The sequence below is a fragment of the Rana temporaria genome, chromosome 3 (assembly GCF_905171775.1).
Source record: "Rana temporaria chromosome 3, aRanTem1.1, whole genome shotgun sequence".
NCBI classification, from domain to species: Eukaryota; Metazoa; Chordata; class Amphibia; order Anura; family Ranidae; genus Rana; species Rana temporaria.
In genome coordinates, this window is record NC_053491.1 from 260,050,117 (window position 1) to 260,062,612 (window position 12,496).

At 41.6% G+C, this 12,496-nt stretch overlaps 1 protein-coding gene across 4 annotated transcripts in view; it reads right to left on the minus strand.

Annotated features, from left to right (window-relative positions):
* Positions 1-12,496, minus strand: part of ARHGAP26 (Rho GTPase activating protein 26) — a 644,209-nt gene that overhangs the window by 40,975 nt on the left and 590,738 nt on the right. For all 4 annotated transcript variants that reach the window (XM_040344603.1, XM_040344602.1, XM_040344605.1 and 1 more), the window contains one exon: positions 1,350-1,454. In XM_040344603.1, coding sequence (XP_040200537.1) covers positions 1,350-1,454 — 105 coding nt within the window. The remainder of the gene's footprint in view (positions 1-1,349; positions 1,455-12,496) is intronic.

Consider the following 12,496-nt stretch of genomic DNA (forward strand, 5'->3'; position numbering starts at 1 on the left):
GAATATATATTTTATATGTATGGCACAGTGGTGATATGATTCTATCACAGCTTATGGACTGAGTTTAATGGAATTTTATTATTAGCCGCGCTACACTATTTAATTTGCATATAAAGCATCAAGGGGAGTTGTGGAATCACCTGCACAGTGTTTGAGCCTGCAACTATATTGAATTTATTTTTTATTTTTTTTGTTTGCTTTTTTTTTATTATTCATTTTGAGATTGAGCTGATTGTATTTATATTCAATTTAATATAATCCGTCTCCTTTATAGCTGTTGTCTGATTTGCTGTGAGGGAGGAAGATAGGTTGGACCTCATAACTAGGCTTTTAAGGCACCAAACAACACGGGGCAAAGTACAAAGAGGCAAAACAATGTTATTGTAGTGAGAAATCTCCTATAAAAGTGGAACTAAGCAGAAAAAAAATTGTAAGCTGGCAGGCTATTTATTGCAGAAGTGACATGCTATTTCTCTTCTGCAACAAAGCAAACTCACCTGTCGGTTTGCATTCTACTTTAGGATGTACACTGAGCTGGGCATTCATGAAATGAATAAAATCTTATCTGCACGTATGGGAGTTATGCAATTCTAGTCCAGCCAATAATACGACAGAAGATCCTAAATCTGGAAAAAGGCTTGGTGAAGATTTTGGTGCAGGCAAGGTGAATTTAGTTATGTTTAAATACAAAGCATGTTAACATAAATGTGTTACTGAACTGCTCTAGTGTTAATATACACTTAAATCATTTCTGTTGAGCTCAATAAAACACATTAGGCTCAATTCACAATGCTTTAAATAAAGCATATGAATCTATTTTTGTAATGTTTCTGTAATTTTAAAATCTCATTGGGCTTACATTTTGGTCTGGTGACACTGGGACTGGTGGGCCAGTGGTCAGGGACACAGATACTGGCTGCACTGGCCATGATGACATTGGCACTGATGTGGCTAGTGATCAGAACATTGTTGCTGGCTTACAATAATCTGGTGACATGGAAACTGTTGTGGTGGCGATCAGGAACACTGTTGCTGGCTACATTGGTTTGGTGACACTGGGACTGGTGTGGCACTGATCAACAAAACTGCTGTTGGCCTACAGTGGTCTGGTGATATTGGGACCTTTGTGGTGGCTGCATCGGTCTGGTGGTGTTCAGGAACACTGAGCCATCTGGCTGTTTAAGTTCAATGGCTGGATAGCAAGATCGGTTTGTCTAAACTGCACTGCTGTATGATCTGTACTCTTTGTTAGTACACTGTAACCCCTAGTCACATCCTGTTTGCAATACCATGGTCACAACACAATACAAATGAAATTACATCAGAGTGGAACATTTTCATTAACTGACCTTGTCGGAGAAGAATCGTTCGATGTTGAAGATGTTGGCATAGGGCTTGATGGAGCAGAAAACATTGGGCAAGTCAGTGGTGATGTTGGACTTGGATTTAGTAAGCTGACCAAAGAAAAAAAAAACATGTTACAAATGATTACGGACAATATATTAAAACTACACCAAAATATTTTTATTTGTACACATTTTCTTGCAAATTTAGAGTTAGTTTTTGGCAAAAATTCATTTTTTTAAGTGTTGTTTATTATTCATCACAATACATTGGCTCTACTCTTTCATCCCTTTAACATCCTAATCTGTATAAACCAAATTTCAGCTGGAGTAAGATCTGTTGTTGACAGTTAAACCACAAAAAAATGAATGTGTACGATTGTTAAGGCAATGCTTAAGGAGGAAATAACAGCTGGGTAGCTGAGAAAAACCATATTATGGAATGCACATTTTCAGCCTTTGATACTGAGCCAAAACTGTGTTTCTCCAGGCATAAGTTGGTCTTATAATTAACTAGACCTTCATTACTCATTTGTGGTACAGTGCGCAGTTTCAAGAACGGAATTATATATGAGGATGCAGACCGTAAGAAAAAGAAAAGACTAATACTGGTAATATGACTATTACAGTTGTAATTGAAAATTAAATAAAAAGGAAATGTTTTGCTGCATGCACTTGCCTTAAAGTATTTTTTTGTGTGGTGTCTGAAGTGGGTTTCCCTGTTAGGCCCCATACTCACGACCAAACATGTCTGCTGAAACTGGCCCGCAGGCCAGTTTCAGCAGACATGTTTGGTCGTGTGTGGGCGCGAGCGGGCCGAATTCCAGCAAACATTTGCCCGCCGGGCCTTTTCCCAGCAGACAAATATTCCTGGACTTGTTTTAAAACAGCCCGCTGGAATTCAGCCCGCTCGGACATGTACGGTCGTCAGTACAGACCTACCGTACATGTCCAGGCGCCCGCCGTCCCTCGCATGCGTCGAATGACTTCGACGCATGCGTGGAAGCATTTTAAAGGCGGGCCGCCCACGTCGCCGCGTCATTGTCGCGGCGACACCGCGTCATCGACGCGGCGACACCGCGGACACGCCCCGCGTATTGTACAGAAGCCCTCTGGCAGACATGTATGGTGAAAACGGTCCGACGGACCGCTTTCACCATACATGTTTGTCCGTGTGTACCCGGCCTTAGAGTTTTTTTTTTTAAATTTTCAGTTTCCATCTCACCTTCAACCTAAAATTCAAAACTAAAAGTTGGCTTTTAACCATTTGAGCCCCGGAAAGGTTTTACCCCCTTCATTCAACACTGCGCTACTTTAACTGGCAATTGCAAGGTCATGCAATACTGTACAAAAATTAAATTTTTATAATTTCTTTCACACAAATGGTGGTATTTGATCACCGCTGGAGCTTTTATTTTTTGCGATATAAAATGAATAAAAACAAAAGAAATCTGTATTTTCCACTTTCTGTTATAAAACATTTGATAAAATCAAATTTCTTCAGGCTAAAATGCATTTTGCTACATGTCTTTAGTAAAATAAAATCCCAATGGTTTGTGTTAAAGTTATAGCGTCTATGAACTATGGTATATATATTTGAAAATGAATCAATCATGATGTAAATACAACCCATCTCATTTCTTGAGGCCCTTAAAATGCCAGGACAGTACAGGTTCCCCCCAAATGACCCCTTTTTGGAAAGTAGACAGTCTGATGCATTTAGTAAGAGGCATGACCTTGTCATAATTTTGTTTAAACATTTTGTTAAAAAAATGTAATAAAATTGTGTTTTTTTTTTTTTTTTAATGTCATACTGTCACCAGTGCAGTACAGCATCATAGTGGAGATCAGGGACACTGACTGGTAATGGTATGTTAAAAAAAAAAAAATATATATATATATATATATATATATATATATATATATATATATATATATTATATACGGCCGTGGACCAGATAGTGAGCGCCCACCCTGAAGGGAGAACATTGGGATGCCCCGGAGGGGGGAGTCACTTGACCCACACACTAAAAACACTTTCCCAGACCTTCCTGGGAGAGGAGGGCACCGACTGTGTGTTCTTCTGGGGGTCATCTGAGCAGTGTGTAGACGGTCAGCTACTCACCAGCGCCCCCTTCATGTGGCACCCATGGCACTTGCCATATCTGCCATACCTTGGATATGTCAATATATATATATATATAAAATATATATATATATATATATAAAATATATATATATATATATATATATATATATATATATATATATATATATATATATATATATATATATATATATATATATATATATATTGTGACAGTAGGCAGGTTAAATCCCCTGGTTGCATCCAAGATGCTGTATATATTTCTCCTAGGTTCAGACTTTATGCCAGTTTGTACCTCTAGGGGGAGTGCTGGGAGTCCTGCTGGGAGCTTACCTGGGTGATGTAGTTATCCATAGCCCAGATTGGGCCTCACATCTGCCAAAAGTGCAAGTAGTCCTAGACTCTATCCGGGAAGCTGGGTTTACGGCCAACCCAAAGAAGTGTATCATTGGACAGGAAGAGGCCAAATATCTTGGGTACACCATTGAGAGGGGAGTGATAAAACCCCAAGTCAATAAAGTCGAGGCCATACAGAATTGGCCTCGTCCTAACAGCAAGAAGCAGGTACGAGCCTTTCTGGGAATCGCTGGTTATTATCTGCGATTTATTCCCCACTTTGCCTCTCAGGCTGTGCCATTAACCAACCTGACCAAGGGAAAAGACTCGGTCATGGTTAAGTGGACCCCAGATGCGGAAGCAGCCTTCCAGGCCTTAAAAAGCCTGATGTAGCTAGCCAGTCTTGTACTCACCAGATTTCTCCAGGGACTTTGTGGTACACACTGATGCAGCGGGCGTGGGGTTGGGAGCAGTATTGTCCCAGGTCTGGAATGGGGAAGAAAATCCGGTCATTTATCTCAGTAGGAAATTAAAGTCCCATGAGGTAAATTATGCCACCATTGAGAAGGAGTGTTTAGCGGTGAAATGGGCTCTAGATTCCCTTAGATACTACCTGCTGGGTCAGCACTTTGACCTAGTTACGGACCACACTCCCTTAACGTGGATGGCCCAAAACAAGGAAACAAACAGAAGAGTAAACAGATGGTTTCTGGCTTTACAAGAATTTAACTTTACTGTAAAACATCGCCCCTTCATCCAAATGGGGAATGTGGACGCACTGTCTCGGTTGCATGCATGCCTGAATGCTGGTGTTCCAACCCCAAGGTTGAAACAAGAGGGGGGGGGGTATGCGACAGTAGGCAGGTTAAATCCCCTGGTCGCATCCAAGATGCTGTGTGAATAGTCTGGGGAGTGATCTTTGTGCGGTGAGACAAAGCCTGTGTGGCTACTATTACCAAAACTCTAACCAGCAGGGAGTTAGGGACTGGGGCAGCGCTAGGCTGTACCCAGGCGTTAGTTAGGGACACTGATGTGTCTAGTAAGCGGTCAAGTGACCAGGATTTATTTTTGTATTTCTTTTGTTTCTGTCACATTTGTTTTGTATATAGTTCAAATAAAATCCGCACCTTTTTGTTTTCCTCCTACCATCGTCTGCTGTGCCTAATTGTTTTTGTGTGCTGAACCCGTCCAGGGGGTCACACACACCCGCTGTGGCTAACCCCCTCACAATATATATGAATTTTTTGTATTCAATTTTTATAAACCTATTTGTCAGTTCAGAAAGTATAGGGAAATCTTTCAAAACAGGAGAAATACAGAAGCAAAATTGTTCTAGGTAAAATTGGGAAACGTGAGAATCTCTGACAGGTGTTGAATGCAGTCTGGGTTATCACTAGAATATTTTTCTCTCAGTTCCTGTGCAGATGATGGGTAAAGCTGAGCAAAGACAATCATTATATATATTTTTTTTAAACAAAAGAAATACCTCCCCCTCCTCTCCCCCCAAACACATGGCAGGCATTGTATGTGGGGGGAAGCAGGTAAGAGTTGGGCTTTAACTTTGACAAATCTACGGTAACAAAAATAGTTACTAACATAGAAAGACCAGATCATCCACACTAAACACCATATGAGCGTAGCCAAGCTTTATTTAAAAGCATTAACCTTTGGACGTCTGCTACATGCTGTTTTATGCAGTATTGATCTTATTGACTAAACAAGGTGAAATAAGCAATAAAGCACACCAACCTATTCAGCTTTTATCAGTCAATCTATTCTAAAGTTGCCAATAAAAAGGTCCATTATCGTCCAAGCTGAAATAATTTAGAATGGTATTGCCAATGATCAGCATATATAACAATCAAGAATTTTATTTTTATTTTTAAGAGTCACTTGCTTAGATATTGTTCCAGGTGACTAAAAATCTGGTTGTAAAATTGAAGGTCAGGTTGATCTCTGTCTGCTACACAATTCTAAAGTTTATTTATCAAACCATGAAATCTAATAAAGCTAGCTATATCCAGGATCCAGTTGAACTCATGTACGATTCTAATTTTTGAACATATGAATTAGAATTCATATGTCAATTCACCCAAAACAACCTTGTTCAAAAATGTAAATAAACATATCAGTGGAATGTTTGCCACACAAATTATTAAAAAGTAGTGAGATTTTTCAATAGTCTTGCACTGAATTTTCATTGGGTAATAAAACAAAATATTGTTTTTCAGGTTCCTGTGCATTCCCCTGTAGATACAAGCAATGGCAGTATCTTGAAGGTTAATGCTTAAAAGGCTTATGAATGACGGCATCAATCTAAGTCCTTCCTATGTCCTCAGCTGCCCTCCATGAAAAGACAAGAGTTGCGTTATATGAACTGTTTGAGGATCAGATCACAAAGACCAAACGGATTTTAATGTATTGCACTTTCTGAAAACATTGAAAGGATATTGAAGAAAGCATCAATGCAAAACCATGATGGGACTGCTGCCAATGTGGAGAGAGGACCAATTACTCATGCTCTGTAGCTAAGCACAATTGGTCTATATCTGTCAAACATAACTGATCACTGAGTAATAGTAGTCCCAGTTGGGACACTGAACGCTAACAAATCTTATTTTGCAGAAGTTCCGTGTATATGAGATAAAATGGCTGACATCCAATCTACACACAAGCCTGCTTATTAACTGTGCAAGTCCCTTATACAACATTTTTAAATCCTCTAGAACAGTGTTTCTCAACTCCAGTCCTCGGGGCGCACCAACAGGTCATGTTTTCAGGCTTTCCATTATTGTGCACAGGTGATTTTATCAGTTTCACTGCCTTAGTAATTACCACAGCAGTTTGATCTGAGGGAAATCCTGAAAACATGACCTGTTGGTGCGCCCCGAGGACTGGAGTTGAGAAACACTGCTCTAGAAAGCAGTTCAGAAAGTGAAGGGATGGTAGACTTTAAACTGGTATGACTTCACCACTTGCTGTACTGCTGTGTTAAAAATCTCTATGTGGTTTATTCTTAGGGGTCTTTTTCTGAAAGATTTCATTCAAGATCCACACAGCTTTCACCTCAGACGCAAACATTTTTTTTTGGTTTAATGGGAGGGGGAAGCAGCATAAGAGTTGGGTATGCTGCAATGCTCACCAATGTGCGGTTTCTCTTTTCACTGTTGGGTAGGAAGGAGATCTGTAAGTGAAATTGCATGTGCAGTAGTCAGATCCCCTTCCAGGAAAGGTTAGGGCTTTTTCACAGGTGGCTGAGACATAGTTTTACTGCCCCGGCCACACACATAAATTCCGACAGCCTGATAGAGCTATACATATGCTGTGGCTGCTTGTGACAATTTTTACTTTGGCTGCAGAGTTTGGCAGGTGGCACCGCCTGTCACTCACCCATTGAAATCAACGTGGTTGCACTGCAACGGCAAGGAAACCTCTTAGATCGCATTTACGGTGCAGTAAAATGAAAAAAAAAGATCAGGCGTCAAGAGGTGGCAGTAACACTTCCTGAATGCCTGCGATCTGAAGCTATACCACCCTCTCCAAAAAGCAATGAACTGCAAATTGCTTTTTGGAGGATGGAAAGCATTACTCCCTGTCAGAAAGAGCCTTTACTGTGTGGCAAGGGTATGTGAATCCCAGAAATGGATGGAGAGAATTACAAATCAGATCACATATGTATTTCATGTCCTACTTTGTTTGAAGTTGGCAGCAGCTAATAATCTACCTTCAAGCTTAGCTCCCATAATGCCACAAACCCTTCCCCTAGTCTACTCTATGAAAGTTGTGGTGGCAGGTAGCAAGGTGCAGCGCAGGTGGTTAACAGACAACCGTTTTGGTTGCTGAATATTACCTGCTCCTCTGTTGTAAAGAAAGTATTGGGGAAGTATGGTATATTAGTGTTTGTCTTACAGCTCTGGGTCCCGAGTTTCAGACCCACTTAGGACACTATCTGCATGGAGTTTGTATTTTCTCCCAGTGTCTGTCTACTTTTTATCTGGGTACACCAGTTACCTCTAACAATTTAAAAATAATGTTAGTAGGTTCATTGGTTTCCACTAGGGTTGTCCGGATACCCCTTTTTTTAGGACCGAGTACAAGTACCGATACTTTTTTTCATGTACTCGCGGATACCGATTACCAATACTTTTTTTTTTAAATGCAGCCATGTGACCCCAAATGCAGCCATGTCCCTAAATGCAGCCATGTCCCTAAATGCAGCCATGTCCCTAAATGCAGCCATGTCCCTAAATGCAGCCATGTCCCTAAATACAGCCTTGTGTCCCCAAAGATAAAGCCAAGCCCCCCCCCTCCGCCGCTGCCGACATCTAGTTGATTTGCGCTTGGGGAACATAACAGCTTTCATTTGAATAGCTGAGTGTTCCCCCGCTGCGCCTCGTCATGTATGGACACTCCCCCTTGCCCGGGCACTTTGATAGACAGATCACCCGTCCAATCCTGGGACGGGTGATCTGCCTATCAAAGTCTCTGGACAAGGGGGAGGGGCTATACATGACGAGGCGCGGCGGGGAACACACAGCTATTCAAATGAAAGCTGTTATGTTCCCCAAGCGCAAATCAACTAGATGTCGGCAGCAGCGGGGGCTTGGCTTTCTCTTAGGGGACTAGGCGGCAGCAACTCTCCTCTCCTCCATACTCGAGGACTGCTCTGCTCCGCTTTCCGCCCCCTCTCCACCCGCTCTCCGCCCCCTCTCCACCCTCTCTCTACCCGCTCTCGGGGAAAAAAGTATCGGTAAAGCATCGAGAGCATTTGCGCGAGTACAAGTACTCGCGCAAATGCTCAGTACCGGTCCCGATACCGATACTAGGATTGGTATCGGGACAACCCTAGTTTCCACCCACTCTGTACCTACAGTGTTTAGGAGCATTATATTGTCAGCTCCTTCAAGGGCCAAGGAATGCAAACTTCCAAATGTAGCACAGATCACCTACAGGTCCCGCTGATTTTTCACAGGTTTTCTTCCCTTCTGGGTCCTCAGGCAGCCAGGCACGCCACATTTGAACATTCTCTCTCAAAATAACCAGGCAGATTTTATTACTGGTTAAACTTGGATGCGGTGCAGGGAAGCTTTGGGATACTTTAGCATTTAGTGCACAAAGTATTTGGAGGACTCTCGCTCTGTCTACTCTCTTCAGGGGCATCCCCTCTCTTGGCAGAGACTAGAGACACAAGCACTTCTGGGACTCTCAGCAGTAAATCTCCCACTTTAGTAGCACTAACAAAGTCAGAGGTTAAACAGCAGACAGTCACTAGGATCCCACCTCCAGGCATCTACTCATTGGACCTCCAGATACTTGTTTACCTCTCCTGTCCAATATTGGCTAGACACTGTACCATGACCCTCCAGGCCAGGTCCTCAGTGCACTCTCTTGACTTGGCTCAGATTAAGAAAACTGCTTTCAGGACGTTGATGAGCTTCAGCTAACCTGCCCAGAAGGGCAGCAGGCTTTAGGCTGGGATCTCTTTCTTCAGGACAAGAACCGTGCTGCTTCAGGCCTCAGTCTATTTATCTCCTTCTCAGCCACCTACTGGGCAACCCCCCCCAAAGGTATTGGCTAAGACCTAGGGTCTGCCTCTTCCAGCCCACTACTTTCTAGAACCTACTTGAAGACATGGAGAAGTAGTTGAGCCTGCAGTCTATAAGACCCAGAACAGCCAAAACTAAATTGCACTCTGCTCAACCGTTTACAGGGAAGACAAATAAAATAAATACAATTTTTCTGAACCTTCCTAGCAACCTGTTCCCAGAGGGTGCTACACAAATACTTTGTAAATCACTGAGTAACATGTCAGTGCTATAGCACATTAGTCTTCTTAGAACATAAGATATTCATGTCTCATTTCATCACATATCCATGAAAATAAGGATTATTCCTAATTGCTGGACAATGGGTAGAGCAATGCAAAGCATTCCCGCTAGTCTATGCTATAGAAGTCACTGTTCCCATGCACTGCACTGATGATGGGCAACAATCCTTAAATAGATGAATGCAGTTTGGAGTAACTGGCTTTATAATACCAGGTTAAACTGTATCTGTACTTTACACCAGTGGCTCTGGAAGTAAAGTTGTCCATTGGAGTGTACAGGATTAATTTACATGGCTCCGAGTGCTGCCATGAAATTAAAATAAAGCTCTCATTTTTGGGATATGTGTTGGAATGAGACATGAATACCTTCTGTTAAAAGAAGGATCACCTCTGCTTTAGCACAGGTTCAGTTGGAGGTCTTTCCGATTCCTGTAGTCCCTTCTCACCATACAATTACACTTTCCTATCAGTGCTATAAAAGTACTGGAAATAAATAAAATAATTACAGACTGTATTAAATTATCCCAGCAGAACCTCTTTACAATACTATATCCTTTTTCATCAGACCTATGTTCGTTTCAATATAAATACAGCCACATTCAGTATAGTTACACCAAGAGATAAATTGTAAATACAGTCTTCTGCTATATAAATTAGAATGTGTCATGATATATTTTGTATATATTATTCTATGTGAAGCATAAACTGACATACCAACAGTGATTTATATGAGCGGTTTAACCGTAAAGCCAGCAATATAAATCATTTCTTCTGCCCCAGTAATGCAATCCCCTTCAGAACTTAATGTATGAAAAACCTCATCGGCTTGCCATTTCCACCCCCAGAATTGCTGTACTGTACCTTAAAGTATGTGGTACTTGCTGGGCAAACCGATAACTTGTTGTTACAGAGATCTCATGCACAACAACCACATAAAAGACATGTTTGTCTCAGAAAGAATGTGAGCTTGGAGACACTTGAAAGGGCAAACTTGCTAGTTTAGCAAAAATGTCTGGAAGCACTTAGTTATTTCTGTGCATTGAGCGATTATGAAACAATATTAAGGGGGTTACCATAACATCAACATACTGGCAGGCCAGTATAATAAAATACAGATACCTGTAATAGCCACCATATTTATGACTTAAAGTGTACGTTCACCTTTACAAAAAATCTGTAAGGTGAACCTACACTGGACCCCCGGTCCCACTGTACCTGAGGCAAACGATCACCTGTCGCTTTACTGGTCCAGGGATTCCCTGCCGCTTTATCTCTTGTTGTCCCCCACTGACAGGACAGGCTAGGCAGGTTGTGGTTGGTGGACCAATTAGCATGCCTCCTATACATACTTTTACGAGGTACTTTTAGAAGATTAAGCCGCAAGGATTTCAAAACAGGACTGTACAGCGTGGGCAGAGTTGTGTAAATCTCATGACTGGATGGACAGAAGTACAAATCATTAGACAAGTAAACAACTCTCATATGTATTTCATCTTTTCTATTGAGCGCTTTTCCTTGAGCTCAGCCTTAGTTCATTTGACGACTGATCATTTGATGATTGATGTAATTTCAGATGCCCCATTTTCCTATAATCTTATTTAAATCTAATTTTCGAATTTACTTTTGCACATGTATACAATTTATCAAGTCTGACCATCCCTTTACTGCCGCTCTTCTCTTAATATTAAGATTAGAAGCAAACAATATATCTCTTTTCTTCCTATTTTCATAAATCCAACAGTGTTTACCAAAAGTACATAAGCCAAAAAATTCTAAAAGCACACGTTCATCGGTGTTTTAAAATTGTCTTTATTTTTTTTCAAGCATTTGGTATTAAGACTGCAGTTTTCTTATACAGAAACCCAGAGCTAGTACCTGAATTCATAGAGAGAATTTGACAAACAATGAAATATTTTTTTACTATACAGTCACAACTTCCTCTTTCACACTAAAATAGCAGCAGCGGATGTGGTTAGATTGCATAATGACTACAAATCACACTATATACTGTATGATTGCAAAAATAAAACCGTAAAAACTTGGTTGTCTTGCTAATTCCTTTGTTAAAGAGAAAAAGACGCTTCTGTTCAATTTTATAACTCTACACATGGCCAAACACTATATGATCTTATTGTACCATCTCCTTTAGATCTACCAACAACCATGCATTGGAAGGTCCTGCCTAACTAGATACAAACTAAATGGATTGTTTAGGTTTGTCTTCATATTACATTATTTTGGTAAATCTAAAAAGGAGAATTTACAGATTTTGTACAATCAGATTGTATAGTGAATAGCCAGTTTAACCCTTTAACTGCCAAGTCTGCACGCCGTACGTACCTAGAGAAGTGCCCACAGGTGGCCACGTCAGTATGGCGTACGAACCTCCTTTATCCACCCTTCTATAAGCTTGTGGTCACTTTAATGACCATAAGCTTATATCAGAATTATTCAGCAGACTCTGCTGAACAATTCTTTAACTCTGATCAGCAAATTACAACCCGCTGATCAGTTATTAACCCCTAATCTGCCCGTTCCCCCCACCCATGCCACCTCTTCCCTGCCTCGCCTCACCCTTCCATCTAAAACTGCCCCCCCCACTCTCCTCTATTCCCTTCACCCCCCCCCCCAGCACAGATACCCCCTCCACACGATCCAACCCCCCCTATGCAAACCCACTCCCTGCAGCCACCATCATTAGCCAGCGTCCCTCCTCTTCCACTCTTGCCAGCTTCAGGTGCTGCATGGGGCTTGGGGGGTCCAGATGTGTCCCCCCGCCAGTCAGATCACCCTCCCAAATGCCCCCACACCCCGATCCATGGCCGGTCCGAGCATTATCTCTCCTTTCCCTCCCGCCACCTGCAGCTTCTCCCTACACAGATC